Raw genomic sequence first — 27,547 nt, 5'->3', positions numbered from 1 at the left:
GTACATTTTTGTTGATTTTTTTGTACACATTTTGGGCACAGATGATTGAAAGAGGACCTTAGAGAAGTCATCTACGTCAAACTGGGGAAGCCATCCCTAAAAAGAGGAAGTGGGCTGCAACACTACTTGCAGGTGCTTTCCATTCTCATGTTGCCTCTAGTGCAGTTCACAATGCACATTGATTCATACTGTAATTTTATTGCTTCAAGTTGTTTTTCTGGAAATTGTAGTGCAGATTCAATCAAACAAGGCAGAATATGTCTGATCACAAATGAGACATGATTTTATAAGTCTTCAAACAAGTTTCTTTGCTTTGGAAACAGTTGAAATGATCCTGAGAGAATATAATTTTAGTCCTCACTAAGAAATGAAACACTTTATATTATTCCTTTATCCCCCTCTTTCTCCCTCTCACATTGTTTCTCTCTCTCACTCTCTCTCCCTCTCCCCCATGCTGCATTGTCCACAAACTGGAGCACTGTATGGCATGTGGTGCAGAGAATGAGTCAGACTGCCCACCAGCTGTGAGCCTGGCTTGCCAATGCGGGGAGTAAAGACATTTCATGCAGGGCTGGCAACAGCCAACAAAATTGGTATGGGTGATTTACAGAGTTATTAGGATGGAAGCCAACAACAAGCAAAGGAAATGAACTTGAGGTATAGCCTACAGAGAAGTATTCAAATGACTGTTTAATGCTCCCTGCTAATTAACTGTGTATGCCATTAAATAGGATGACAGAAATCTCTGATTCTAAATGAATTCCTGCTCCCCACACTTTCTTTTGGAGGTCCTAGTGGCTTTCTCCGATAGGAAAAACATCATAATTTACTTTATTATTTTACTACAGTTACACTGTAATCTCTATAGGCCAAGCAGGAGGTCATGTCCTCAGGATTATTTCTGGGAATCTGGAGGTTTTACAGACCTGCATGGGAGTTTACTACAATTATGTACAAATGAGGTTTTAAGATTGATTCTAATATTTCTTTAGAGTCAAAAAATACGATAGCCTATGTCTGTTTTTAGGCAAGAAAACTGTTTTTAGGCCTATTTATCAACCAGAATTATATTCCAAGCAGTGTGGAAAAGGCTTTGAAACAGCATTTAGGACATATAAATAGATACATAAAATAATTAAATAAAAGATTAGAGAAAAATGTATAGACTTTTTTGGTGGTCCTTTTCGGTAATGGTTCTGGTGGAAGCCCTGGTCAAGAGTTGTGTACCAAACCACCAAATAAAAATCTGGAATGCACAAATCTACAGTTTATAGATCCCATATGTGTAACCTGGGGCTTTGGTAGGCTACTAGCCTTTGCAATCCCTGACTTGCCATCAATGATCTAGATCTAGGCTACTATTCACTCATGTTTCCTTCTTCCTCCAGGCACATGCACCACTTGCCTCCTGCGTGCAACTAGACGCTAAAAAGCCTATTATCCAATTAAGGGCCTTAGAGAAGGGGTAGTCCTTGGGACGACAATTTCCCAATTAGAGAGGAACATGCGAATTTGCTCCCCTACTTAGACACATGTGAACGGGGCATTCGTGTCCTCACAGAAAAAAAGAAACACTCCGTGTGTAACGATCTGTGTGTGAAAAAAAAGAGAAACAGAAATATGCACGCTTTAGTGAACGCCTTCATGCGTTGCCTCTCTTTCCTCTTGCCTCCCTCTTGGCTTTGTGTCAGTTTTTGCTTGCGGATTGGGAATGAGTGCGAAGAGACGCTGCCGCGGCCCAATCCCAGAGCTCGTTTCAAAAGCAGAAAGCCTCTTACATATGAGGAAGTAGCAGCAGTAGCAGCGGCAGCGGCAGTAGAAGCACAAGGAGGCTCCAGCCCCTCGGTCTCACCAGGTCCAGGCTGCGTCTCGCTGGCTGCTACAAACCCCGCTGTTCCTCAGGGCCCTCCGTCGGGTCGGATCTGGATCGGGGGTCTCTGGCGAGCCGTGGAGCGCGTCTTCGGAGCCACCTGGGTGCTTCTCCGCCATCGCTGGTGCCCGAGGAAGCGTCGAGCAGCTTTACGCACCCCGTATCCTGTCTGTGACTTCGAGTCGAGCGAGATTACAAGCTTCCAGGGAGGCGCTGCTGCTGCTGCTACAACCGAGGAAAGGAAGGGAGCGGGTGGAAACACCTTGACTTATTCGAGGAACATGAGTGGGTCCGCAGGGATCCCCAGTCCGAACCCAGCGGAGCGCGCCTCAGATGCGTCGGCGGAGCAGGGTATCGATGAGGTAATCACCGTGGATCAGCACTCGCAGGAGATGGGGACAGTCACGATAACAGTAGCTATTCAAGCGGCGGAAGACGAGGAACCCGAAGAATTGTCATCCAATAATATTGACTTCCTTGGAGGCAGCTGTAGCGAGGACGAAATCGGAAGACATGACAAATCAAGGTTTGAGTTATTTACTACTTTTAAGTCTTAATAGCAAATGATGTGGTAACAACAAGGGCAAACAAACACTGCTCTCTTGGCCTGTAAAGACTTTTACTTTCATGAATTTGTCTTGTTCAATAGATTGGGGGTAAACTATCACCCAAATAGGCTACAAGTGTAAGCTACACACTGGGGTCAATGAGGTTACAGGGTGAATGAAACGTTGTCCTCTTGCTGTCAAGGTTATTGCAACCCTACCAGTTTATTTCTGCGTCGGATTTTATCGCTTCACAGTATTGACCGGTAACTTCATTTGGTGAACAGCCAACACATCAGCAGAGCAGTTTGGGTATAGTTGTATTGTTTTTTTGTTTCACTGAAAGAATGTCAGTTGTGTAAAAAGATGCTGTACAAATAAAACCACAATCTCAACAGGTGTATCACAGCGACAACAAAAGACAGCAAACATCAGAATGTGCGAGGACAATAGATGCTCACAATTGGGAGTGTAAATCCTCACAGTCATACCTCGGGGATATTATTATCTCCTGGGTGGGACGGCGGGAAAATGTTTAACCACCTGTAGGCAGCGTCAGTGCTGGGAAAAGCAGGCACCTGAGGATAAAGGATGGCACCTTCACTTTAATCTAATTCCCCTGCGTCATGGCCTGCTATTTTTATCCTCTGGCCTATAAGTTCCCTACTCGGACTGGTTGCGCAAAGAGTGAGTCAGTGATAGAAAGGCCAAAGGGGAAAATAAATCGCTCTCTCCAAATCAAGCGTTTCAGTTTGTTTGTCGGTTACACCTTAATGGCTGTTTGGTACAAAGAGCTTCTGTAACACCTGTGCAGACCTTTTGCTTTGCAACACGTTTGTCTCGCAGGATGTATTTTCACACGAGCTCTGATAGGAAGCATGCCCGGAACTCACAGGGAGAGGAAGTGCATAATGTAATTTTTCTTTACATGCTACTGTAACATTCCTTTAGAGAGTTACAGTGTGCTTCTTAATACTGATTTGAGAGTGAACTTAATCACAGCCTATTTCCAGTATCCCTAGCATTCTTGCTGTGTTTTCTTTAATTTACATATTTAGATTGTCTCGTTTGGCTGACAGTATTCTCTTTTATGCTTGTGGTTGTCTTCATCTGAAGTTCTGAGGAGGCTGTGGGCTCGTGCCAGCTGTGTGGTCAGCCGGCTAGAAAGCTGTTGACTGAGGGTGTGCGAGGGAGGGAAGGAGGGAGGATGCTGGAGGAGGTGATGAGTCATCCCACAAAATTTCATTCAGACCCTCACTCTAATCTGCCAGTCCAACTTACTGCACTGCTTCACAGCGTCAGCCAGGTGTCTGACTGAGATCAAAATGTGCCTAAAGTCTCTGCTCTGCAGTGTTTCTACCAGTTTTTGTAAATCGTGTGAAGTGGATTTGATGAGCTACCATATTCTGTGTGGGAGGGTGAGCCTGCGATTCTGCACCCTTCAGATGGAGAGGTCTTGGCACTTTCAGGATTGGTGGGGCACTGTGGTGTCGAGGTCTGGCACTGAGGCATGGTGACTACGGCTAGAGACACAGCTTGTCACTGCTGCAAGGAAAATGTGAAAAAGGGGAAGCAAATAGCAGCAGAGTCGATCTCTCTTAGCGCAAGCATGTTGCAGAGGGATGAGGATGTATTCCTGCCAACAACTTGTAAGCCTCTGGCTTATTGTATTAATGAAAATGAAATGTGTAACAGTTGTAATGCTGGCAGTTGAGTATATGAAGCAATCTGCTGTTTTCAATGATGTACTAGGGAAGAGTCTGCTGACCATGATGCATGTTGTCTTCCCACACACAGCGGTGCCGGGACCAGCGGAGGGGAGTTGGAGGAGGAGAGCTGGCAGCCCCCAGATCCAGAACTCATTCAAAAGTTGGTTGTTCAGATTGAATACTACCTGTCTGATGAGAACCTGGAGCATGATGCCTTCTTGCTCAAACATGTCAGACGCAACAAACTTGGGTTTGTCAGCGTCAAGTTGCTCACCTCATTTAAAAAGGTAACCATGTTTGCAAAGCACTCAGGCATACTCTGGCAGCACAATAGAAATCAATTTTAATTACCTGTCCTGATAAGGCTAGAAACTGCACACAAAGTCTTTGCTATTACAGGCTAAAAATACAGTGTACATATATGCTAAATAGTCCACTGGTAGCTAATGTTTTTTTTTAATGTTATATTTTGATATTTCTGAGGTAGTTGACTGGGTATAGCGTCCAACCAAAACCAGCATTCAAGATACTTGGAACACTGACCAAAATGTTCAAATGAAGTTAAAGCAAGGCTTGGAGAAAAGCATTTTTAAAATGGAAACCTTGATAAAGCTCCAAGCCTGCCATTTTTAATTCCAAATGACGCAGAGGCTCATGAGAATTGAATACCAATGAGTGTCCTATTCTGAGAGCACCGTCTGTGGAGGGACTGAAGCGCAAGAGATTCCTTTAAATTGGCTGTTTCTAGTGTCAACATGACTATCTGTTGAGGATGGAATAAGATTCTCACATTCATTCACAACAGCTGGTGCTACTTTAGGCTCATGCATGCAGATTTGTTGGTTGTTGTGTTTTTTTGTTTTTTTTTATCTGTTTATTCCACGAGTTATCGGATTCCCCACACACATTCATTTTTATAATAAACAAGGATTCAAATGTGAGGTGACTCATTTTAAACATGGGCACATTATACAGTGATAAATTGAATAATGCCATGAAACCAGGATGTTTGGTTGTGTTGAATCGGTTATAATGCCATCAGTACAGTTATTGATTCAGGAAGTATGACTAAAAGGAAGGCGGTACACACTACTAATTGATCCTGCTGATGGACTTAAATGAATGTTTTTCAACTGATGCTTCAAACAAAGAGAAGTTGTCACAGGGATCAAATTAGTGACCTAGTGTTTATGAGATGGCCCTCTTAAACCACTCAGCGTCCCACCTATGTAACACTTGCATTGTCTCTTTGCAGGTGAAGCACTTGACTCGTGACTGGAGAACAACTGCTTACGCTCTAAGACACTCAAAGATACTTGAGCTGAACGACGAGGGGCGGAAGGTGCGACGCAAGTCCGCAGTGCCAGTCTTTGCCAGCGAGTCATTGCCTAGTCGCATGCTGCTGTTAAGTGATTTGCACAGGTGGCCAGAGCTGGCTGCTCTCACAGGAGGCACTAAGGATAATGGAGGCAGTGAGGGAGGAGCCACTCAGCAGGAGCAGTTGATGAAGCTATTGCTGAAAGCGTTTGGAACATATGGCGCCATTGCTTCTGTCAGAGTCCTGAAGCCTGGGAAGGACCTGCCAGCTGACCTGAAGAGGCTGAGCGGCCGCTACACCCAGCTGGGCATGGAGGAATGTGCCATTGTGGAGTTTGAGGAGGTGGAGGCTGCTGTTAAAGCCAATGAAGCTGTGGGGAGCGAGGACGGAGGAGCCAGTTCTCTGGGGTTGAAAGTTGTCCTGATTGGCACCAAGCCGCCCAAGAAGAAGGTACCCAAAGAACGGCCGCGCGAGGAGGGAGGGATGCGCAAAAGTCGCTCGCTCAACAGCAGAGTACGAGAGCTTCAATACCACGGGGACGACTCGGCCTGCAGCTCCTCAGAGACGGAGAGCAATCCGACGTCGCCCCGGCTGGCCAGAAAGTCTCAGTCCTGCAACAAGCTCAGCCCCACTACTGCAGGCATCAGCTTCCAGAACAATCACCTGAGTCCTGGGATGTCCCCACGTAACAGTCCCTGGTCGAGTCCCCGTGCCAGCCCCTGTCCTCAACGCAAATCTCCTCATTCCCACAAGTCTCCTTTAGTCATCGAGGGCAGACTGAGCCCTGAGCCTGGGCGTCGCTGGGCAGACTACTCCTCGGACAGTAGCCTTACCCCTTCAGGGAGCCCATGGGTTCAGCGGCGCAAGCAGGTGGCATCTCAGGAGAGCAGTCCAGTTGGAAGTCCGATGCTGGGTAGAAAGATCCAGAACGCCGATGGCCTGCCACCAGGTGTAATGAGGCTGCCAAGGGGTCCTGATGGAACCCGTGGCTTTCACTGTGTCACTGTTGGTGAGAGGGGAAAGACTGCAGCCACTCAGACTTGATATGTAGAGGATCCTTATGCATTCCTTACCCCCCAGAGATAAAATGATGGAAATTTGAGCTGTTCTTGGCCTTGTCGCTCAGCCCCCACCTCACATTTAAGACTGTGTAGATATATTTTTGTTGAGTGCATCAGTTTTCAGTCTTTGTTATATTTTTATACGAGGTTTTGAGTTGACATGGTAACATTAGGGATTTACTAATGGAATTTTGAGTGAATGTAAATTGATATTTGTTTGAGAGAAAAATTCACAGACGCCATTGAAATGGACCATTTCACCTACATTGCTGTCTAAACTTGTTCTACATGGGGCAGGTTGGAGCACACTTTCTTTCTTTTTTTTCTTTTCTTTTCTTTTTTTTTTTTTTTTTTTTTAATTGAAAAGTGTCCTCTGTCTTGACGTATGTGTGTAAAAGCTCACAATATTGTCTGTGGATGCTGTGTAAATGTAAGTGGTGTGCGTGGCATAGGCACATGGACCTTATAGGGATATCACCATATGCCTTTTTTCTGTATTTGTCTACTGTGAGTTCCATTTTTACATGCTATTTAAACTGAGGCCATAATTGCTCCACTGCCATAAAGGTTGGACAGTTGAACTTTCACATGATTTTTTTATTTTTGCCTTTTTTAATTTCAACATTTTCAGTATGCTTTGGCACTTAGTTGGGAAAGGTCTCTACTAGCCCTGTAAATGTTTATTTGTTTGGCAGGTAGCTGCTTTATTTATTTTTTAGCTTTATTTTTCCTTGTCATATTGGTTTCCATCAGTCTAAGCTCACAGTGAGGTTTGAGGGATGATCAAGTCAGGCAGGTCTTATGTTCTTGCATTTACATCTGAGCTGGGGTATTTGTACAGTGTGATTCCTATTGTACAAATAAATCACTAAAATTGCAATTGGCCTGACTTTTTCTTTTGTTTGTGACACATTTTTAGGTGGTTGTGACAGTCTGAAACAACAATGACTCACGCTTATTTTTCATTTCAATATGTAAGGCAAGATAATGCTGCTGTGCCAAAACTGTAGAAGTGATTCCAGACTTGGAAAGCAGAATTGGCACAATGGTATGTTTTAAAATGGACTGCACAGATGGGAGGATGAAAAGAGAATTAATGGGTTATGAGCTATATCAGCCAGCTACAAGGAACAGAAAACTGACAAAATGGAAGAACAGGCCAGTCACAGAGGTGATTTATTCAAGCTCCCAGTATCTTAGTATGTGCAACATCCAGAGATGGTATCACTCCCATTGGACTCCCAGTGGGTGTAAGTTTTGGATACAGATCATTAGGACAAGTGTAATGTCAACGTTTAAAGACTGCTGCAAATTTATAGAATCTAAATACAATATAAGTGGTTGCATTAGTGTTCATCCACACAAGTCAGTATGTAGCAGAAGCACCTTGACAGCTACAGCATGAGCCTGTGGATGTGTCTGTATCAGGTTTGTGCATCTGGACTTCCCCTTTCTTCTTTGCTAAATCCCTGTCAAGTTGCATGGTGACTGCGACTAAACAGCAATTCTTTCACGTCTCACCACAAATTCATGATGATTGTGGTTTGGATTCAGAATTGGCCAGTGGACTGTGTCATTGTTGTTTTGAATACAGTACATTCCTGCATAACTTTGGATTTATGTTTGGGGTTTGTTGTCCTGCTGGAAAATAAATCATCCTCTGCAGTTCTCTGGCAGACTGAAGCAGGTTTTCCTGTCTCTGTTTTGCTGCATTTATGTTAACCTCTTCTTTCACAAGCCTTCCAGGGCCTGCTGCACAGGAGCATCCCCACAGCATGATGCTGCCATCATCATCAGGTTACATGCTGGGGATGATGTGTATCTGCTGATGTGCAGTGTTTGACTTGCATCACACACAGGATTTCGTGTGTTTGATGTCTCACCAGACCACATAACTTTCCTCCATTTTGTGTTAGTCTGCTACATGTCTTCTAGCCTAGATGTCAGCTAGTGACAGCCGTAAAGGTGCAGCTGGAGGAGCAGCAGCTGTTGTTTTCAGTGTGTCCCGTCTCAGCTGTGGAAACCTGCAGCTCCTTCATATTGTCCTCTTGGTGGCTTCTTCACTAACGCTCTCACAAAAACACTTTTATTGGGGATTTATTTTTGAAGGCTATTCAGTATTGGAAGTGTTCTGGTACCCTTCCCTATCCACTATTAGCTTTGTATCAAATTCATCTGGAATGTTCCTCTTTTTTTTGCCATGAAATGGTCCCACAGCTGGATACACAGCTATGTTGAAAACACTTGTCACTCCCCAAATACACACAGGTGATCTCTATTCTGCTAACCACATGCTTTTTTAAAAAACAAAAAAACAAAACAAAAGGAAGCACTGCTGATGATTTGTATGCCATAGCAAACGGTGCATGCAATCATTTATTTTGGTTTATATTTGTTCTTAATTTAGATGCCACTGTAGAAATTTGCTTTTATGTTTCTGTTAAATTGTCCTCTGTTGATTAGTGTCAAAAAAGCTAATTACACCATTGTGATTCAGTGTTGTGTTACAATATGAAATGAAAAAGTCCAAGGGTGGAGGTGAATATTTATGGGCACTGTAATTTGTGCCACATCCTCAGATGGTTTCAAATGCTCCTTAGAAAATTGTGAGAGAAAAGGAGCAAACATTGGGTTTATAGTTGTTAGACTTTTGGATTCATGCTGTTACAGTATTCTGTTTATCCACTTTTTATTAGAGATGCTATCTCTTGTAGGAGTGAGCATAATGTGAGGACACAATCTGCTAGGTATAAAGAGGGTCAGAACCTATGCTTCAAAATTCAGAGCTGTGATGGTACTAAGTGGGATTGCGTAAGAGTGGGATGAATAAACTTTTGTTCTCCTCTTTCCATGATTAGCAATGCAAAATTAGGAAGTCGTGATACTGTCTGTCTTTGACAGACAATATTTTGGCTCTACTGCTGATGATGTTCATTATAACCATGTGAATAATTACTGTTTGGGATAAGTGCCATAAAATTAAACTATTATTCTCATGAGACGAAGTTCTATATAATTATCTTTAAGAATGGTTTCATGCTCACAGCAAATGGGAACTTCATAAAGAGAAATAATAGCAAAAACTAAATACCACTCTGGCCATTATTTGTAATTGAGCAGTATCCATTGATGTGTGAATACAAAGTTATTCAGTGCACTCATTTAGTTGTTTATTTCAGACTTGATGTTTCCCAGACATAATCAGTAAGATGTGGTGATCAGATCACATCTGTTAAAGAAGAGTATCTTCCAGCTTTGTGTATGTGTCCAGTATTATAGAGTTTGTCATGTCATTGCGCACTAAGCATTATGTTCTACCATCATCTTATTCATCATACTGTTTTAAATGCACATACTTACACACACATAAACACAGACATACAAAAATACACTTGTTCAGTATGCGTTACATGTAATATACATTGACAGCTGACATAAGGTCACAAATGCAGGTAAACTCATACATGCCTGCACATGACCACATATTTTGAGTCAGACAAACTGAAGTCCCTCTGGGGCAATCGGGGGCAAAAGGAATATATTGTGGATTCAGGATTATGAAGCCTTTCGTCAATATTTCATCATAACATAACATAAAATACAAAATTGTGTCCCTATAAATATAGGTTAGCATTTCAAGTCTCTTCCTCAACTCAGGATACATGACTAACACTTGCATCAGTCTGTGGGAGGGAGTGAGAGGGAGTATAGGCTGTGAGCCACTGGTGTCAAATTTGAGGAACTAGAATGAGGGTGGAGTAAATTTACAACAGTCTGAACAAAGCAGCCAATTGGAAAAGTCGACACAAAACCCACCAACGTACTAAAAAGGAAATTATTTTTTTGCTTCGTGCTTTTTTTTTTTTTTTTTTTGCACTCTCATTATGTAACATAAGCACAGACATTGACATCTATTGTGGAATTAAATGGTGCTGTTGTAAAAACTTAAGCATAACTGATTTACTTAAATGACTGCACTGTATAACCCTGCCACTCTCTGCTGAACAGGTTTCACCACTGCTGGCTCTCCTTCTGTCACACGCCTGTAGGTTACATAGGCTTCTGGCACCACTCACTGTGTTTAATGTGAGAAAAAGCACAGACATCTGTGAAAATGACCTCCGCTAATAATAGAGCTCTGAATTCCTATCAGAGGCTGCAGGGAGAACAGCATTCAATCAGAAGAAACATGCTCATGGCCCCTTCAATCAAAGCATCTGTCCTGCTCAAGTTCAATATCCTCAAATGACGTGGACCTCTTACCTTGCAGGTGATGGGAAAAAAGACAAATGTGTCTCTCTTTAAGGAATTGAAAGAACATCAGAAAGAAAATCAAGAGGGATTTTATCCAGGAATATTGTTCAAACAGTCAACTAATGATGCAGGCTGCTTGCTTAATGAAAATTAAACTAGAAAGGGATCTTTAAGTATATTTGTGTTTATACTCTACAGTCAATAGCTTGTTCAGCTTTTCTTTTGCCATCAAACTTCACTGTTTTACTGTAAAACCTGACCACGTTGCAGTGTGATCCATCACAGTAAATGAAAACATTAGCCATAGTTATCATATATTGACTGACAGTTTGTTAGTACTAGAAACACAATTAGATAAACATGTAATATTTCACAATTTTATTTACATAACTTAAAAAAAATGTAATTTACAGTGTTGCAACAGAAAAAAAATGACTTGGCATCAAAAACAGAATTTACATGAACTGAAAGGTGAACCAATTTATGCCATACAGTATCAAGAAAAGATCCTACAGTGTTAGTACACAGATAGTATTTTGTTGCAATGTGAAGAATGATATGTGTTTGGGGAAAAATACCATTTGAATGCACCGGATATCTCAAACATGGGAAACCAAAACTGACTGTGTCAAAATATGTACAAACACATATTGTTAGAGATTGTAATCTAAAGGTTGCAGTAAGTGATGACAGCAATTATAGTTCTTGCACTTCTGCTCCCTTCTGGTTTTTTACCGGTTTCAGTTGCTGTCTGAACCTATAGTGCATCTTGTGCATTATTCATAAACCATATGAACTTCAACAATGAACTCAAACTTGTCAACACTTGATATGAGCTTTTGAAAGGCCAGGGTATTATTATATATTGCCCTTGGGGCAATGTTCTTACAGTTGTGGCCTGCATTGCTGACTCAATGTAAGAAAAAAAAAGTACATGCAAAGTAACTGTTGTATTCATCTACAGATACAACTATCTGCTGCCTGTTAAAACACGTGAACATATACTTTCCTTCTGCATATTCATGCTTTCTTTCAACATATAAATATTACCTTTCGGTTTGTCTACTGTTACCATAAAAGCTCTGTAGCCATGGTTACCATTTGACCCCCACTGATGCATTTACCTTGCCATAAGGGAAGAGCAACACATGGCTCCAAGGTGACAGGATGTCTGTGAAAGCACAGCTCCACAGGAAACCAAACATATCTATATATCAGCATGACAGAGCCTAACCATCAGTTAAGTCAAACTGACCCGATAGACATAATTACTGGCTCCTCATCCCCCTGCACAGCTCCATCTGCAGAATCTCAACAGGAGACGGACGCAGAATGATTGGGATTGATCTGGTGGTTGTGTGGGTAGAGTCATCCTTGGTGTGATGAAGAAAAAACTTCCTTTCTAGCAGATGGGATGGGGATGTGTTGCACAACAGGCTTAGATGGGCAAACGTGCTAAGAACACGGCATCTCAGATCTTCATTCTTTGAGAGTGAAGCAGAACAGGGTGCAAACCATCCAGCCATGTCTCCAGAGCTTTGTTTCAAATGTAGAGCGAACCGTCAGCAGGTCCCACATAACCAACCCCTATCAGAAGAACATCTATCAAAGTCCAAATGCCCAGGCCTCCAAAACTGAACAGCTTGCCCAGACCCTCTCTCCACTGGCCCAGATAAAATCGATCTGCTCCAAAACCACCAAGTGTAATGCTACAGAAAGCGGTGAGAGAAAAAAAGAGAGAAAATCAGAGATGCTTTTAGAGCACACATTCTGATTCAACAAGGACTTTTTAAGACTGTTTACAGCATCAAAGCCGGCCATAACTCGCAGGCTTACCTGAGTGCTAGTGCTGTTGACCATTTGTATCCTCCAGTCCAGTTGCAAAATAAACGTTTATTAAAACGTCTGTTACCTGCAAAAGGAAAAAGACCTTTAGCGGACATTTCCCAAACAAACGAACAAAACTAAAACCACATTAAATTTCAGGAAAACAAATTAACATAACTGAAAGCACATTTCCCTTGACACATGTGCAATATACAAACATTTCTAGAAAATAACAATTGACGACATATCAACAAAATGTGTTTAATTTTGTAAAATATTGTGTTTTTGGTTTTCAGTCTGGCTCTTGACTGTGTGATGATCTATCTGAGGAGATCATGGATCATATGAACTAAACATTTTCAAACCAGGTCTTTTACAAATGATACACATTCCTAAGACATATTCACTGAGCTGTCAAGAGCAACTTTTATTTAAAAAAGAAAAAAGTGAGAAGAACTCTTAATAAGCACAAAGTGTGTGACTGGCCTTCTTTGTCATGAATGACCTTATTTACTACGTTATGATTGGTTGATATGAGGATTGGTCAGATATTGCTAAACCCATTATGAAAACACAGTTGAAAATACTGTTCTCATATTGACAGTTAAGATGTTAAGTGTGATAAATGTTATATAAATATATTAATTTTAAATTATACTTCTTTATTTTATTGGTACAACAGAAAACTAAAAGTCCTCTAAGTCCTGAGGCCGAGGACTAAAAACCACATGGGCCATAATCACTTAAATGTAAGATATTCAGATACTACAACATTAAAAATGTCAGTGGTCTAACAACTACATACACAGTTACTGTAAATGTGCATCAGAAAAAAAACCCCAACTGATTTTCTACCATTTTCTTCCCCATACATGTTCTGCATTTCCCTTTGACGAACAGGAAATTATCACATTATTTATCACTGAAAGAATGTGAAACCCTGCATTGGAATCTTTAGAGAAACCACAAATGGCTAAGATCCATTTGTAAACATAGGCTGAACAAGAAAATCAGTAAAAACCCACACTTCCCTCAGGCACTACACACACACACTTACTCCACTGATGACTATCTTAAGAGTCATCTCTACTCTAAAGACACCAAGCAACCTTTAAAGCAGATCCTTTTTCATACCTATACAATGTACATGACCTAACACGTCACAGGTGGTGTTGTATCGCTTGCGTGGGCAGGACACTGTCATACAGTTAGTAGAGTCTTTGCATTTGTACTGGGAAGGATCCAGCTGCCAGCAGAACTGACACACGATGGAGAGAGAGAAGTTGGTTTGTTGCTGTCCTGACTCTCCCTGCAATAAACACAAAAACACATCACGTCATCACTACAAAACAGTTTCTAAATTAAAGCACAAGAGCTTTTTATTACAATCTCTGATTCTACCACTATGCAAAACAATTTATCTTGGTGACTTTAATCAAGAAAGATACAGACAACTTCTAGTGTCACAGCTGACATAAATGCTACAAGAACAATAAGACCATATGTGCCAGTTATCACAACATAAACTGCTACTCACTATACAGTGAACTCCTTTGTTGGGTCTACAGGTGAAGGAAGCTGGTTTCCCGTATGTGCAGTTGTGGTGGTAACTGCAGTTAATGCATTCAGCTGGCAAGCGACTGCACAATCCCCCACTAGGACAGGTTGAAATGTTGCTCTTTTTATCTGCAGGAGAGGCTGAAAAATAGCAAACATAAGGAGTTCAATTTCTAACTAGAATAATCTATGCAATGTAAGCAAGATTTTGTGCGAGTTTGATATTTGAATTTATTTATGGGGTCATGAATGGGTGTTGCAACAGCGTATGTGTTGGGAGAAGCAGGGTTGTGACTGAAACCCTTTGAATCTCTTTCCAAATTGGGAAAAAATGGGAAGTGAATGACTAACACTCTGTCCTCAACAAAAAGGCCATCAAAGAGTCCTTGAAGAGAGGCCATTTACTCCTGATTGCTCCACTCAGGCTGCCTACTGGCCAGCAAAAGAAATGTGCCATGAGGAAGGCTAGAAAACACGAGAGTAATGTTCTCTTTGATGTGACAGAGGGAGAAATTTTAAAATGTAACCTTTCATTTGAAAACTTAAAATAAAACATAGAAAAAGCATTTGAATGTTGAACAATCCTTTCAAGACTAGCCGTTGTTTCTCTATTCTTGTTTCTATGTTGAAAGTTTTAGAAATAAAAATGTTACATTACAAATACCCAGTGTGCCTGTGTATTATATATTATGGATATAGACAGATTTGCAGTTTATAGTTCCAAGGTGATGAATTCCTGTCTGATAACACTATTCTTGAGTAGGAGAGTGCTGTGAGGCTCATAAGACAGTAGATATGATTTCAGCAAATGTATTCTGTGAAATAACTGCATTTCATTAACCTCAGACTTAAGGGTAGTAAATACTTAAAACAGTGCCTTATTTCTCTATAAGTTTTTTCTGCAAAAAATGTAAGAGTGGGTCCCTTAAATGTTTATTGATTGAATTTATTTATTGGGACAGTGTACAGTTTTTAACATAAAAGATGCACTGCACCGGAGTTAGCTCAAAGCTAATTTACATCCGCAGTCCCCCACATATGTCATCTTAAAACACATTCTGGTTGAGTGTTTACCTGAGGCTTGAGCAGGGACCTCTGGGCTGGTGATGACAGAGCCACGCTGGGCATCTCTGGCGTAGGGGAGCTCCTGGCCAATATGAGAGCTCATGTATCCTAAAAAGCAAAAAGAGGATATAAGACATGAGTCCAAATCTGCTATGACTGTAGTAAACAAACCTACTATATACAAAACATATTGTAATGATTGCAGAATTGGGCACCGTTAGCATTTGTAGCAGTCATTGTTACAAGAGAATGACAAGCCAAACGTATGTTAAGTCTTTTATTAAGATGTAGTTCAGGCGCTTAAAGATAGTAACATAGACATGCTTATTTTCCTAACTGCTAACATTTCTGCTTTACAATAACTTTAACCTATGGTACAAAGAGGTGTTAGTTGGCAACAAGGTGTTACTCTCTGCTTGAAGAGTTAAACATAATGAGAAAATATCGGTGTCTCTAAAATGTTGTGTCTTGTCACTTTTTAAAAATTATTTAACAGTTAACTTACACCAAAAATATGACTAATTTCGACGTGACGCCCTCCCCAGCCAAAGACGTTAGCTTACCTGTAACGTTAACTAACTCATTGTAGCTGTTATCCAGGGCTTGTAGAATATTAACACAGTCAGTAAAATACTATTCAAATGCTCACAGATGTCTGTTGTATTTGCCAAACATCTGTTCAATCAGTGCAACTCAATGCTTCACATGTTTTCATTGCTAGATGTGAGCTTGCTAGCTAGCCAGATGATGCTAACTCAGGGAGAGGAAGGCTAACGTTGGTACGATAATGTCAATTTACACATATGTAAGCTGGACATACACACAACAATGGTGGCGTAAGTCTGTAACATACCGTTGACACACTGTAAGACCAGGTCCATAAACAACACGAGAACAATTCCGTAGGTTTTGAAGCACCGTCCTCGGTCCGGTCTCCATATCTGACAGATAGTAGCCATTGTTGCCGCAGAGTGAGACGACCCTGTCTTCACGTCCCGTAGGAGAAAAAAGCGTCAGCGATCCTTCAGTAGTCTGACGCAAGAGGAGTTTTACGAATCAGTTTCTCTTATTAATACCGTGAAGATGCCACACAGGAGGAACTCAGCTGACACAAATAGATCATAATGCGATTGTTACATTCAACCATTCACACACGTCTTGGATTAGGTCTAAGCACACTACAATATTCTTGAGAGTGATGATTGTATTATAATGACCATTATTAATACAAATGTTCCAATTTCAATATCTGTAACAACTGTATTTGTGGCGGCATCAAAATCAATGAGGTAAAGTTAGTTTCTAAAACGAGTTTTATGTGCGCCACACATCTTTCCTATAGTATTTGAACGCAGCATTACAAGCAACAGAACTTCCTGGTCCTCATCTTGCCACGCCCACTGCATGTTTACATTTTATGTTTTATTTTAACTACGCCTCAAAATGTCATTTTAGTTTGGATTTTTGAAGAGGTTATGAGTCCTCTATTAATTTAGGCGACAGCAGTCAACTATTAAGCTAGGCACTACACTGAAAACTGCTGGCCAAAAGCATTCGCTCACTATCATGATATTACTTTGGAATAAGTAAAACATGAAAAATTCCTGGAAGGCTGCATGTCACAACAAAATAAACCTACTGCTGTTTATCATGAAATCTAATTCTTGCAAAAACATCAGACTCTTCTGTTGTGTAAGTGCAAAAAACAAAACACTCACATTCAGCAGTTTTACTTTATTTCTGGTCATACACAGTTCCCCACAGAGACAGATCTTTGTGAAACAACTCAGTGCTAAATTCACACAGCCTTCATTGTGACGATGCATTGTTTTCTTAAATTACCAAGACCACATACATACTGAAAACACCACAGTCATCCTGCACATGTAACCTTGTGGGCAAGTTGCAGCCCCGTTCATTTACTTACAGGTCTATCCGTCAGTTCAGCAGTTTCACTTTCTGACTTCTGTCCTGTGTATTACACTTTCCCTGTACCACTTTTATGTGACATGTAATTTCTCCCTTTCCTGCTCATCTGGCTGTAGTTCTAAGAGAAGACTGAGGTATTCAAATGTCCGGTTTGTTCTTTGTCTCTATCAGAACTCCTCCTCTGCGTTCTGACAGCGGGACTGTTTGAGCAGGGTCAGGCGGGCCAGCACCTCAGCCACCGACAGTTCTCCGTGGACTTTGTTGTCCCTTGTGCGCACATTGACGCTGTTAGTCATCTTCTCCTTCTCTCCGACCACTGCCAAGATACGAGGAGACACAACAGCTTGACATGGGCAAAGTCATACCACACATACGCACAGCTACCCTAACACATTCCCTGCTTTGTGCCACTGAGTTCAACAACAGTGGGTGGTTAGCCAACTTGGAGGTCCATTTGCTTTACATTCAACCAATTAGGAATGTTTATTTTGACTCACCAAGCCTCTGATAGTGAGTCTACTGACAACACTGCAGTTTAAAAAAGGACCAAAGCAGTTCTTTCCATTTACTAAAGATCATATACAGTATCATTTGCATTAGCAGTATTTCTGACAAAACCAAAAGCAAATATGATGACATGATGTTTCATACTACAGTAAAATTGAATGGAAACCAATCTAACATTATGTAACCCTAACCCTCATGGTCATCAAAACTAGAACACTTAAGATGAGTGGTTTGCTCAATCAGCGATTACAAAGGAAAAACCAATGATATTCTCTATAAAACAGACCTTCAATATTGTGGCAGAAACAAATGAAATGTACTTTTGAACAGACTGCAGGAAACTTTGTCAGGAGCAGAAATGAACAGAAAAAGCTCTTAAATTAGAGGTCAGTCAGTGCTTATATAGTTGCAGGACAGTACATGTCCTTACCGAGAATGAAGTTATATTGGGCCAGCTGAGCATTGCGGATTTTTTTGTTCAAAAGACAGCTAGAGTCCAGGTCAGCATCCGCCATGATACCAGCTTCAGTAAATTGCTTACAAACCTGTGGGGCAGAAGTACTGTTCATTAATATATGGTTCAAAAGCATCCCAAGATTCTGAATGCCACAATTTACTGTCTACATTCATATGATTGTACTTAAATGTGGTTGAGTTAGGGAAGTTGAAGATTTACCCTCTTGGCATATTCCTCACAGGAGGGATTGACAGGCACTAACATCACCTGACGCGGAGAGAGCCACAGAGGCCTGGTGGAAGAACAGACAGGCTACATTAAAACTACCTTCACAATGATATACTGGTGTAAAGATCAGAACATTACCACCTGTATTTCTTACTGACAAAAAGGAACTAATGCTTGAAATCTTTATGGTGGGTGAATATTTAAATTGTTCCAGAGAGACATCATGGTTAAAATTTTGCTAATATTACAGTGAGATTTTTTTTGGCATTTTATTTAACATTTGTGACAAGCACCATTTTCTAAATAAATGACTCTCTAAAATGCAACAGCAACCAGAAAACACCTCACCATTTTCCTGCATAGTTCTCTGTGAGAATGGCAATCATCCTCTCAACTGAGCCCAAGATGGCACGATGGATGATTACTGGCCGGGCTTTGTCATCCCCGTCCTTCCTGTAAGACATCATGTGATAAAGAATATTAGGGTTTCCTGTAAAATGCTACAAAGTTTCACCATTAATGTCACAATCATTGCATCTACCTATTGGCTGTACAGGTAAACTCTACACATCCATCCCCTTCCCTTTCCATATGTAATACTGGTCTGATTGGACTAATGCACAAACTGTGAATTCCATTAACTCATGTACTTCCTGCTGTCTATTGCTATATAGGCTGTGCATTGTTTTACAGATTGAAGTTCCTGGTGAGATAATAAATCAACCCCTCACCTGCTCACTGAGTTCAAATTTGCATAGAACTCTTCACCTCTTTTAAAACAAGTCTCTGTGGAACACAGTGCACAAGCTGAGACGTTTTATTCAGGAGAGGATTAACATATAATCCTTGGTGCAATAAAGCACACAGGCTCAGCAGTGTGTCAATGTTTTGATTAGGTGACTCACCCCACAAAGGTCAGGTTGAAGCGGATGGGCAGCTGGAAGTCCAGCTGAATGGTTGCACACTGGTGGTAACGTCCAATTGCATCTTTGATCTTGATGTCAATCTGCAACAGCACAGAAAGCGTTGGAGTACTTTCCAGACCACAGAGAATTTAATTGATTTCGCGTTTGGCAGGAACTATCAGAAATGTACTGACCTTGGGTCCATAAAAAGCACCGTCTCCAGGGTTGAGTTTCCATGGCTCCCCAAACTCATTCAGGCTGTTCTCCAATTGCTGCCAAACATGAGGCATAGGTTAAAATATAAAGTAAATCTATACATCAAAAAGCTATTTCTGTGAAGCAGGCCAATCATCAAAAGTGGGATTTTCTGGAGACGTGAAGTCATACTGAAGTACGCAATCAAGTAAAGGACATACAGTCCGGTCTTTGCACTGCCTAAAGGACTTCTACATATGCAATTTACAATGGGAGAAAATAATAGATATCAAGACAAGCCAATGAGAGATGTCTTTTTCTGACAACACGCCTACAGATTCAAGGAAATTCACAATGACTCACAGCTCTGATACTATGATCACACAGCAGGCAGCCAGTGTTTTCATTCACAGTGCCAAGTCAGTGTCAGCGTTTATTTGCTAAAAAGTAAGGTGTAGCAAAGACAGTGCATTTTGCCACCAAAACAGTGATTCATAGGTGGAAGACAGATGTTATGCTGAAAATGTACCTAAATTTGAGTGACAGCTGGGGCTGATTTTCTACCTTATGTTGTAACTATGATGCCTGATACAGTTTACCTTCTCAGCTTGGTTCCACACAGCAATGTCACCCAGGTACTTCTCTGGACGAGTGGAGAGGTGAAGCTGGAAGGAGAAGCCGAACACATCGTAAACACAGCGGAGGAAGTCAAGACAGCCCTTCATCTCTGACTCAATCTGTAGGAGGGAAAAAAAAAGAAGATGGTTCAGCATTCAGGAAAATGATAAATACATGCAGTAGTTGTTTGTCAAACAAAATACTCTCCATTTTATTGTCAAACTTGCAGAAAATTACTGATACAGTCACCTGATCCATCGTGCAGAAAATATGAGCGTCGTCCTGTTGGAAACGCCGCACTCTGGTGAGCCCAGTAAGTGTTCCTGACAGCTCGTTCCTGTGGAGGACCCCGAAATCCGCCAGCCTCAGAGGAAGCTCCCTCCATGAGCGAGGCCTGTGGCTGAACATCAAACTAGAGGACAACCAGAGGGCAAGAAATCATATGATAGTAACGCGGCATAAAAGACATTTTGATTTACAGTATTTGGGAAACAATTCCAATCTTTCCACTCTGAGCGCTCTAAATTTACCAGTGTCCGGGACAGTTCATGGGCTTCAGTGCAAAGATGTCATCCTCCACAGGGAAGGAGAACATGTTTTCGCTGTAGTGTTGCCAATGGCCAGATGTCTCCCACAGTTTGCTGTTATAGATGTTGGGGGAGGCTACTTCCTGGAAGCCTCTTCTCCAATACTCATCCTAGAACAACAACAGAACCATATCAACAAACTAAACACAGCAGCTGTACTGCACAGGTACTTTATGGAGCTGAGCTAAATCAGGACTTCTGAATGTCCAGGTGAGATTTTCAGCAGCAAACAGTTGGAGACTGGTATAACTGGACTGATTTCAACTGTGAATATGAAACAGGAAGGTGCCAAAACAGATAATGCATGCTCAGCTTTTCCTGACTAAATACAGTTTAGCAGAAGAGTGGGCTACAAAACCTGAATGTCATGTTCTGAGTGACAACTGACTCAATTTACTGCAAATATCTTTTTTTTTTCCTTTTTAAAGCAACAGTCATAACAGACTGAAGTGATGTGATAATGATCTTGCACCGTTTCTGTGCAATGTATGTCAGGCCTTCTTGGCTTGGTCCAGTGTGTTAGTGGGTGCTGTGAAACTCCTCAAGTTGTTAACATGCAAATACATCTCAGGGACAAGTTCCTGTACAGTCATTGAACTTGGCAAAGGCGTTCAAGTTACTCTGAAAACTAAAGTTTGCTTAACTCAGGACAGTACTGCGGTCTGCTGTTAACTGAGAATTTCTCTAGAAATGACGCAACCTAATTACTAAATGTAGAAATATGGTGGCTTCCCAAACACATGGAGTTCATCTTTAAACCAACAGAACGCTTTCAAATGATCACTCCATGAGGCCAATTGGACAAATGACACGTGAAACGACAAGCTCATTGGGACTACAATCTGCAAATCTTGACACTTTTGGTTCTGACACTTCTGACTTTTTAATGTTCAGTTTGTGCAATAGAGGTATGTCTAAGGTGACTGGAAAAAAACTTTGAAAAGTTCAGGACATAATTCAGACCATGTAGAGCAGACAAGGCTGGTCCACCCTGTTCTGAGGCTCCAGGCAGTATTTAAACTGAGAGAGCAGAACTAAACTATTCAGGTCACTGTTATACTCACAGCTTATCTTTGAGCTCCTTGGTGATTGCATGTTCTGCAAAAGTTAACAGTTGGTGATCTGCATGTCAATGAGCCAGCAATCACGACAAGTACACTGGAAATGTAAAATATAGCCTAAAATGGACGCATGGACACAGGTTGAAAGCGGTTTTAAGCATTTGTGTTTCTGCATCCGTTTGTGTCGACCACAAATGAATTTATTTTTCCTTCTTGAATGCACTTGGCAAGTGCACTGAAACAACTCCTACCCTGATGAACTCAGTGAGGGTGTTGTAGATGTAGGCTCCCCGTGGCATGAAGAAACAACTGCCAGGGCTCAGATCATGGAAGAAGAACAGCTCCTGGTCCTGTGAAGCAGAGCAACAACTTTTTAATGACTTGATATATCCTTTATCTGCAGATACAACCAGCACAAAACCCCTCCATACACAGCAGGGAGTTATCCAATTAACACACACTGGAAAGCAGAACAGCGTGTTTCCTCAAAAGAATGTGAAAACAGATCTTATTCATTTTCCCCAAAAAAATCTAAAATACAGGTCCAGTAATCTATGATTTCTGTAGCAGCCTTTAACGGTAGTTTTAATTTAAGAACATTCATTCACTTCTATCTTTCTGCGCTAGATTGTAATTGAAGAAAAACAGTTGCACCTTCACAATAGAGACAAACAGGCAGTGAAGATGAGGTGATACATGATGATACAAATACTATAATGACAATAAAGCTTTGTCAATTGCTCTCCTGATTTGAGAATGAGGCTTTGTAGCTGAAACGTCTTCCTAATGCCTTATTCACTGACTAATTTTAAATGCTAATAAATTAAAGTACGGGATTAGAGGTTTTCTATATCCACATGTCACTGGACTGCATCTAGAGCTTTTGAAAATGTGCTTTCATGATGCACTGTGCAAATGAGAGGGGTCGGCTTAGGATCACACCACAGAGCGCCATCTTTAAAACAGCATGCCACTTTTGTCACCTCACTCTGATATTGCTGTTGAAGACAGCGATATCTTGACACTTGCATGTAACATAGAACTGCGTTGTAATCAGTGCAGATTGAGGTGCTGCCGTCTGGATCTCCCATGCTGGGAAACCAGCTGGGGTGCTCAGATGACTCACAGTTGTCCCAAATGTGTCAGTAAGAAGAAGCACAGTGCCCTCAGCTGGTATACAGCAACAACAGATGACTGAGTTGAAAAACAATGGTTTTCATGTCTAAAGCTGCAACAAAAATTACTCACTGGGTGAAAATGTAAAATGATCTGCAGCTGGTGAATGTGACTGAGTTTAACATGATAATCAAGAATATGAAGGTGGGTTCAATACAGAATGTTTATACTTTTTTTATGGTTGAAAGCATGTTTGATAATAGAAAACTGCCTGCTGTATTAATTTTGCAGTTCACATTTGCCTGGAGTCTGTGCTCTTAATCCAGTTTGGTTTCAGGGTTCACCACATGTATAAAACCACAAACCTAGACTCTCACGAGGAAAAACTCCTAAAAGAACCTCAAAGGAGATGAGTCAGCCATCACATTATACAATTAATTAGGAATCAAAATTCACTTTGTACCGGGCTTCTCTTTCCAATTTTAAAGCTAGCTGGGTGGGCTCGAACATGACTGCCTACGCTGACTCACTTTGCCAATCTTGCGATGGTCTCTATTCTTGGCCTCCTCCTGAAAACGTTCCCACTCCTTCAGCATCTTTGAGTCCGGGAAAGAAATCCCATAGATCCTCTGAAGTGTCTCCATGTCAGAGCGCCCCTCCCAGTAGGTGGAAGAGTTCTGATTACAGAGGTAGAAGAGTATATAGTATAAGTATATAGACTATTAAGTAATTTTACACAATCATAAATCAAACTGAGAGCTGCAAATAAGGAAAACAATTTTGGGAGATAACTGGTTAAAATGCTAAAATTCCTTGTTAAGAAGTTGACAACATGACAATATCTGAGGGGAAAAAAACACATTATTTGAGGACAGCATAAATTAGTTTGGGGCTTGTGGACTTCAGACTTTAAAAAAAAGATTAACCTTGGACCCTGCATGTCTCTTCCACATACCTTATAGATCTTCATGGCCTTGATCTTGCCTGTATGTCTTACATGGGGACCCCTGCACAGGTCAATCAAGGGCCCGCATCTAACCAAGATTCATAAGTTACAACAGTTAGGTTTACAAAGATAAAAAAAAGAACACATAATGTTTTAAAATCAAAAGATGCATTTGATATTTATTGTCATTAAACATAAATACATCAATATAACCAACTAACCTGTAGACTGTTGTAGTGGGGGTGGTGACTTTTTCATTCAGAATGCGGCACTTGAATTTGTTGTACTGGAAGGCACAAATACCTTGCATTAATTATTCCCTGTAGCTCAGAGTTTTGTCTTGATTCAAAGATTTCACTTTGTGTGGTTACATGCATGAAAACCATGCTAACAAGAATAGCCAGAAAAATAGGCAATACCTGTTTCTGACATTTTGAGTGAAGACAGTTTGTGAAACTGTAGTGGGACACTATAGCCCTTAATGTACACGTTTCCAACATTAAAAAAAATGGACAACTAATAAGCCATGGTTTGTTTTTTGAGACAAGCAAAGGATCCCAAGCTGACAGTGGACAGAGTCGTCTTTCTTTTACCTTAAACATCTTCAGCAGTGTCTCCTTGCTGACCTCCAGCCTCTCAAAAGGCTGTTTTTCCTTCACCACACCCTTACACAAAGTCTCCAAGTCCCCAAACTCAGTGCTGGACACTCCCCTGGAAAACAGCAGGTCGTTAAAAATGATCATGGTCAGTGCTGCTCTGGCAAGTGTTATTAAGTTTCTGTAATGACTTAATCATGTTCTGTTTGGACATGATGATGCTGTGTTTCAACAAAGTATGTTTTAAAAGGAGAAGACTGTTCTATTTTTAACACTTTAACACTTTTTGGTCCAACATAGCAAAGCCATTAATAACTGATCCAAAAGGTAGTGAAATACATGACTGATATCCATTTCTGATAATTATAACCCATCCCAGAAAAATCCATGTAGAGTTGGAAAGCTGAGCTAGACCGAGAAGATGTTGGCTGCTCACTTTTGTCCATCCAGGAACATGTCGTAGTAGAAGCCATTCTCTATGGGGGGTCCATAACATAAACAACCTCCATAAAAGTGCTCCATTGCCTCCCCCAAGATGTGAGCACTGGAGTGCCAGTACACCTAGGATGATATAAGATGAAGATGCATTACCTCTTTAAAAAACATACAGACAAAAGAATAGCTTTACTTAAAGGACGTTTGTTGTTGGGTTGCTGTGGCTTCAACATTTTTATTATTGATTCTTTACACAATTATAGTGTGGAGTTAATGCATGAAATGTAATCTGGCAGACCAAAAGGTAGGACTGCTTGATAATGAAGATGTTCAAAAAGGGGGACCATTCTATGAATAATAATAGTAAATAAAAGGTTTTGCAAAAGCAAAAGACAATTTGCAGAGCACAAATATTGCAGTACAACACAATGTACTCACAGCCTGAGCGTCCTCATTGTCAAAGCGCAATATCTCAAGAGAGCAGTCCTGCTCGAGAGGTCTGTCCAAGTCCCAGAGCTCCCCGTTGACACGAGATATCACTGCATTGTCAGCCAGGCCCTGGCTGAAAGATTAAGCACAAGATGGATAGTGTGATAGTGTGTTATTCATGATAATGAAAAGTAAACATTAGGAACAATATTAGGGAACTGCCTAGTACTCCAAAACCTGTGTAAGTGTTTTAGATTTATCTGCATAACTCACACCACGTTAACATCATTTCCCATGCAGGTGACTAACCTGATGTCGCAGGCCAGTTGGTATGGGGTGGTGACCCAAGCCTTGCCCGTCACCTTATGTCCGTCGGGCAGCTCCACCGTAATGGGCTTGCTGTTTGCAGCTCTCTGGGCCAGGAGGGCATCACTCTCCGTCTTCAGCTCTTCATAGAGGCTGAGGCGCTCTGCAATGTATCCAGGCCAAGGCTTCAGCTACACAGGAAAACAAACAAGCAATCAAAGTCAAGAAATGTCCAAAATAATGCCCATTCATTTGTTAAAATTCAAGCATCACCAGTTCCAATGCCTCAATGTGAACATTTCTTTTTCCAATTTCTGTGAGAGGCAACGATTATAGAGTTTATTAAGCATTATTTGTGAGAAACTGAAATGTGAAGGTGAAGTTCCTGTTGGGAGAAAGTGTGAACAGTGGAGCAGGTTAATTCAGTGTCTTGTGCTTCTTTTAATAACCACCTCTTTCACACCTCCAGCTCCTTGTCCCTTATCCTGCTTCTTCTCCTTGTTCCTGTCACCTGGTTTGGTCACTGGGGCTGCAACCTGTAACAAGCACAGAGGGCTTTGTCTTTACACTTACAATAATCTCCTCTTAGTCACAATATCAGCCTGTTATTAATGTCGGTGAACACGCTCGGCTATTTCTGGAAATGGGGGACATTAGTTTGTCATTTGGCCCACTGCACAGCTACGCCTCACTCCCGCATCATGTTACAAATGTATCCATTCAGACTGGTTCACGTCTCCTGGCCCAGTGTTCACCACTACCTTTTTATCCACTCGGTTGTGTATCTGCTGCTCTTTACTGGTGTTTCTCTCCGGACCTCTGCCACACTTGGCTGAGTGCTGCCTCTCGCCCTGCGCCACCTCCTCCAGCTGCAGCTCTGCCTGCAGACCCCGACGGAGGTGCAGCAGCCGGTACTTCAGCTTCTCATTCTCCGTCCTCAGGGTCTCCAGCTCCGGGGTGATCACAGCAGCTCCGGTGGCGTTCAGACCACCTCGGCTTAGTCCATCCCGAAGAGAGGAGATTTCCCCGGCGAGAAGCCGGATTTGCTCCTCCTGAGCTGCCAAACGTGCAGCCAAGCACTCCGCCATCTTTAAATGACCACCATAGCCACAATGACAGCTGACTTCCGGTGAGGGTTTACTACAAATATAAGCCTCACTGGCACACTATCGTAAAAACAGCAACCAGGGTAAAAAAAAAAAAAGAAAAAAAGAAAATCAAATTAATTTAACAACATGACTTCAGAGAATGCGCCATACATATTAAAAATATAATATAGTTATAATATAAATAATATAAATATGTATTGTATCATTATTTTCAAGATCAGACCAGTGTAAATAACAAATCTCATTTATTTGGACAAGTGCAAAAATACATCTGACAACATATTATTTAGTCAAAATAATGAATTACTATCCTGAGAAGACTATGAACTAATAACATTTGAGGTCTGCGTTGTTTCCTTAATGGCTCTTATAATTCAATGAAATAATAGATAGATCTTTCACGTGCTTCAGCTAATTATTGGTTGATATTCCTCAGGCGTCGCACCGTTAGTACTGCAGCACGGACGGTGGCAGCACGGTGGCAGTAACGTGTTTTCTAATGTTTCTAATACATTTTGACGTCAGCAGATCGCTGCAACGCGGGACGCTAAATTTTTCCAAGTATATTCAACTGCAGCCGCAGCACGAACGTGCAAGTATCTAAACGACACACCCACTTTACTACAAGTATGAGGAGGGGCATAGTTAAGTTTGGGTTAAAACGTTAGTAGGGTTAGTGGTCAGGGGAGGGTGTCGTGTAGTAAAGTGGGTGTGTCGTGTAGGGTTAGGGTGAGTCTGCAAGACTGCAGCTAGACCTATACAGCCATGGACCCTTCTCAATTTTTCCTAGGACGGCGAAGTCATGACCCGCCCTACTCTGCCTTTGATTGGCTAGTACTTGTTACCTTCGTTGATTGGGTTGGTTAGGTTTTGGGCATGAGGAGAGAGATTGGTTAGGGTTAGGGAAATAATATCAG

At 41.4% G+C, this 27,547-nt stretch overlaps 3 protein-coding genes across 3 annotated transcripts; 1 reads left to right on the top strand and 2 right to left on the bottom strand.

Moving 5' to 3' along the window:
- The first annotated feature begins 1,359 nt into the window (after positions 1-1,359).
- larp6a (La ribonucleoprotein 6, translational regulator a) lies at positions 1,360-7,383 on the top strand. The gene is made up of 3 exons (XM_044374151.1): positions 1,360-2,396; positions 4,213-4,411; positions 5,380-7,383. The coding sequence occupies exons 1-3, from the start codon at positions 1,621-1,623 to the stop codon at positions 6,484-6,486; spliced, it is 2,082 nt and encodes a 693-aa protein (XP_044230086.1). The 5' UTR covers positions 1,360-1,620; the 3' UTR covers positions 6,487-7,383.
- Positions 7,384-11,120: 3,737 nt separating this feature from the next.
- On the bottom strand, positions 11,121-16,242 carry tm2d3 (TM2 domain containing 3). Its single transcript, XM_044373765.1, has 6 exons — positions 16,060-16,242; positions 15,216-15,314; positions 14,122-14,282; positions 13,719-13,893; positions 12,594-12,669; positions 11,121-12,466 (listed from the first exon to the last, which is right to left on the bottom strand). The coding sequence occupies exons 1-6, from the start codon at positions 16,163-16,165 to the stop codon at positions 12,301-12,303; spliced, it is 783 nt and encodes a 260-aa protein (XP_044229700.1). The 5' UTR covers positions 16,166-16,242; the 3' UTR covers positions 11,121-12,300.
- Positions 16,243-16,925: 683 nt separating this feature from the next.
- Positions 16,926-26,644, bottom strand: LOC122997384 (threonine--tRNA ligase 1, cytoplasmic-like). The gene is made up of 19 exons (XM_044373519.1): positions 26,283-26,644; positions 25,974-26,057; positions 25,525-25,712; positions 25,225-25,348; positions 24,788-24,912; positions 24,349-24,466; positions 23,977-24,041; positions 23,765-23,843; positions 23,340-23,486; positions 21,945-22,043; positions 20,576-20,742; positions 20,295-20,457; positions 20,027-20,164; positions 19,427-19,504; positions 19,233-19,333; positions 18,676-18,780; positions 18,319-18,391; positions 18,073-18,187; positions 16,926-17,451 (listed from the first exon to the last, which is right to left on the bottom strand). The coding sequence occupies exons 1-19, from the start codon at positions 26,607-26,609 to the stop codon at positions 17,303-17,305; spliced, it is 2,445 nt and encodes an 814-aa protein (XP_044229454.1). The 5' UTR covers positions 26,610-26,644; the 3' UTR covers positions 16,926-17,302.
- Positions 26,645-27,547: the final 903 nt, after the last annotated feature.

The sequence above is a fragment of the Thunnus albacares genome, chromosome 1 (assembly GCF_914725855.1).
Source record: "Thunnus albacares chromosome 1, fThuAlb1.1, whole genome shotgun sequence".
In the NCBI taxonomy this organism is placed as follows: Eukaryota; Metazoa; Chordata; class Actinopteri; order Scombriformes; family Scombridae; genus Thunnus; species Thunnus albacares.
Note: the sequence above shows the minus strand (reverse complement) of the source record. Positions and strands in the feature narration are given on the sequence as shown.

Bases quoted from the DNA above. Each gene is read 5' to 3' on its own strand.
- larp6a (XM_044374151.1), top strand. From the start codon at position 1,621: ATGCACGCTTTAGTGAACGCCTTCATGCGTTGCCTCTCTTTCCTCTTG. The intron at 2,397-4,212 runs GTTTGAGTTATT...TCCCACACACAG, and splicing joins GGAAGACATGACAAATCAAG to CGGTGCCGGGACCAGCGGAG. The intron at 4,412-5,379 runs GTAACCATGTTT...GTCTCTTTGCAG, and splicing joins TGCTCACCTCATTTAAAAAG to GTGAAGCACTTGACTCGTGA.
- tm2d3 (XM_044373765.1), bottom strand. From the start codon at position 16,165: ATGGCTACTATCTGTCAGATATGGAGACCGGACCGAGGACGGTGCTTC. The intron at 14,283-15,215 runs GTAAACACTCAA...GCTATTTTTCAG, and splicing joins GGTCCCTGCTCAAGCCTCAG to CCTCTCCTGCAGATAAAAAG. The intron at 12,670-13,718 runs GTATGAAAAAGG...TTCCTTTTGCAG, and splicing joins AGGTCATGTACATTGTATAG to GTAACAGACGTTTTAATAAA.
- LOC122997384 (XM_044373519.1), bottom strand. From the start codon at position 26,609: ATGGCGGAGTGCTTGGCTGCACGTTTGGCAGCTCAGGAGGAGCAAATC. The intron at 24,042-24,348 runs GTAAAAGAAAGA...TGTGCCTTCCAG, and splicing joins CACTGCTGAAGATGTTTAAG to TACAACAAATTCAAGTGCCG. The intron at 20,458-20,575 runs GTAAATTTAGAG...GTTGTCCTCTAG, and splicing joins ATGAACTGTCCCGGACACTG to TTTGATGTTCAGCCACAGGC.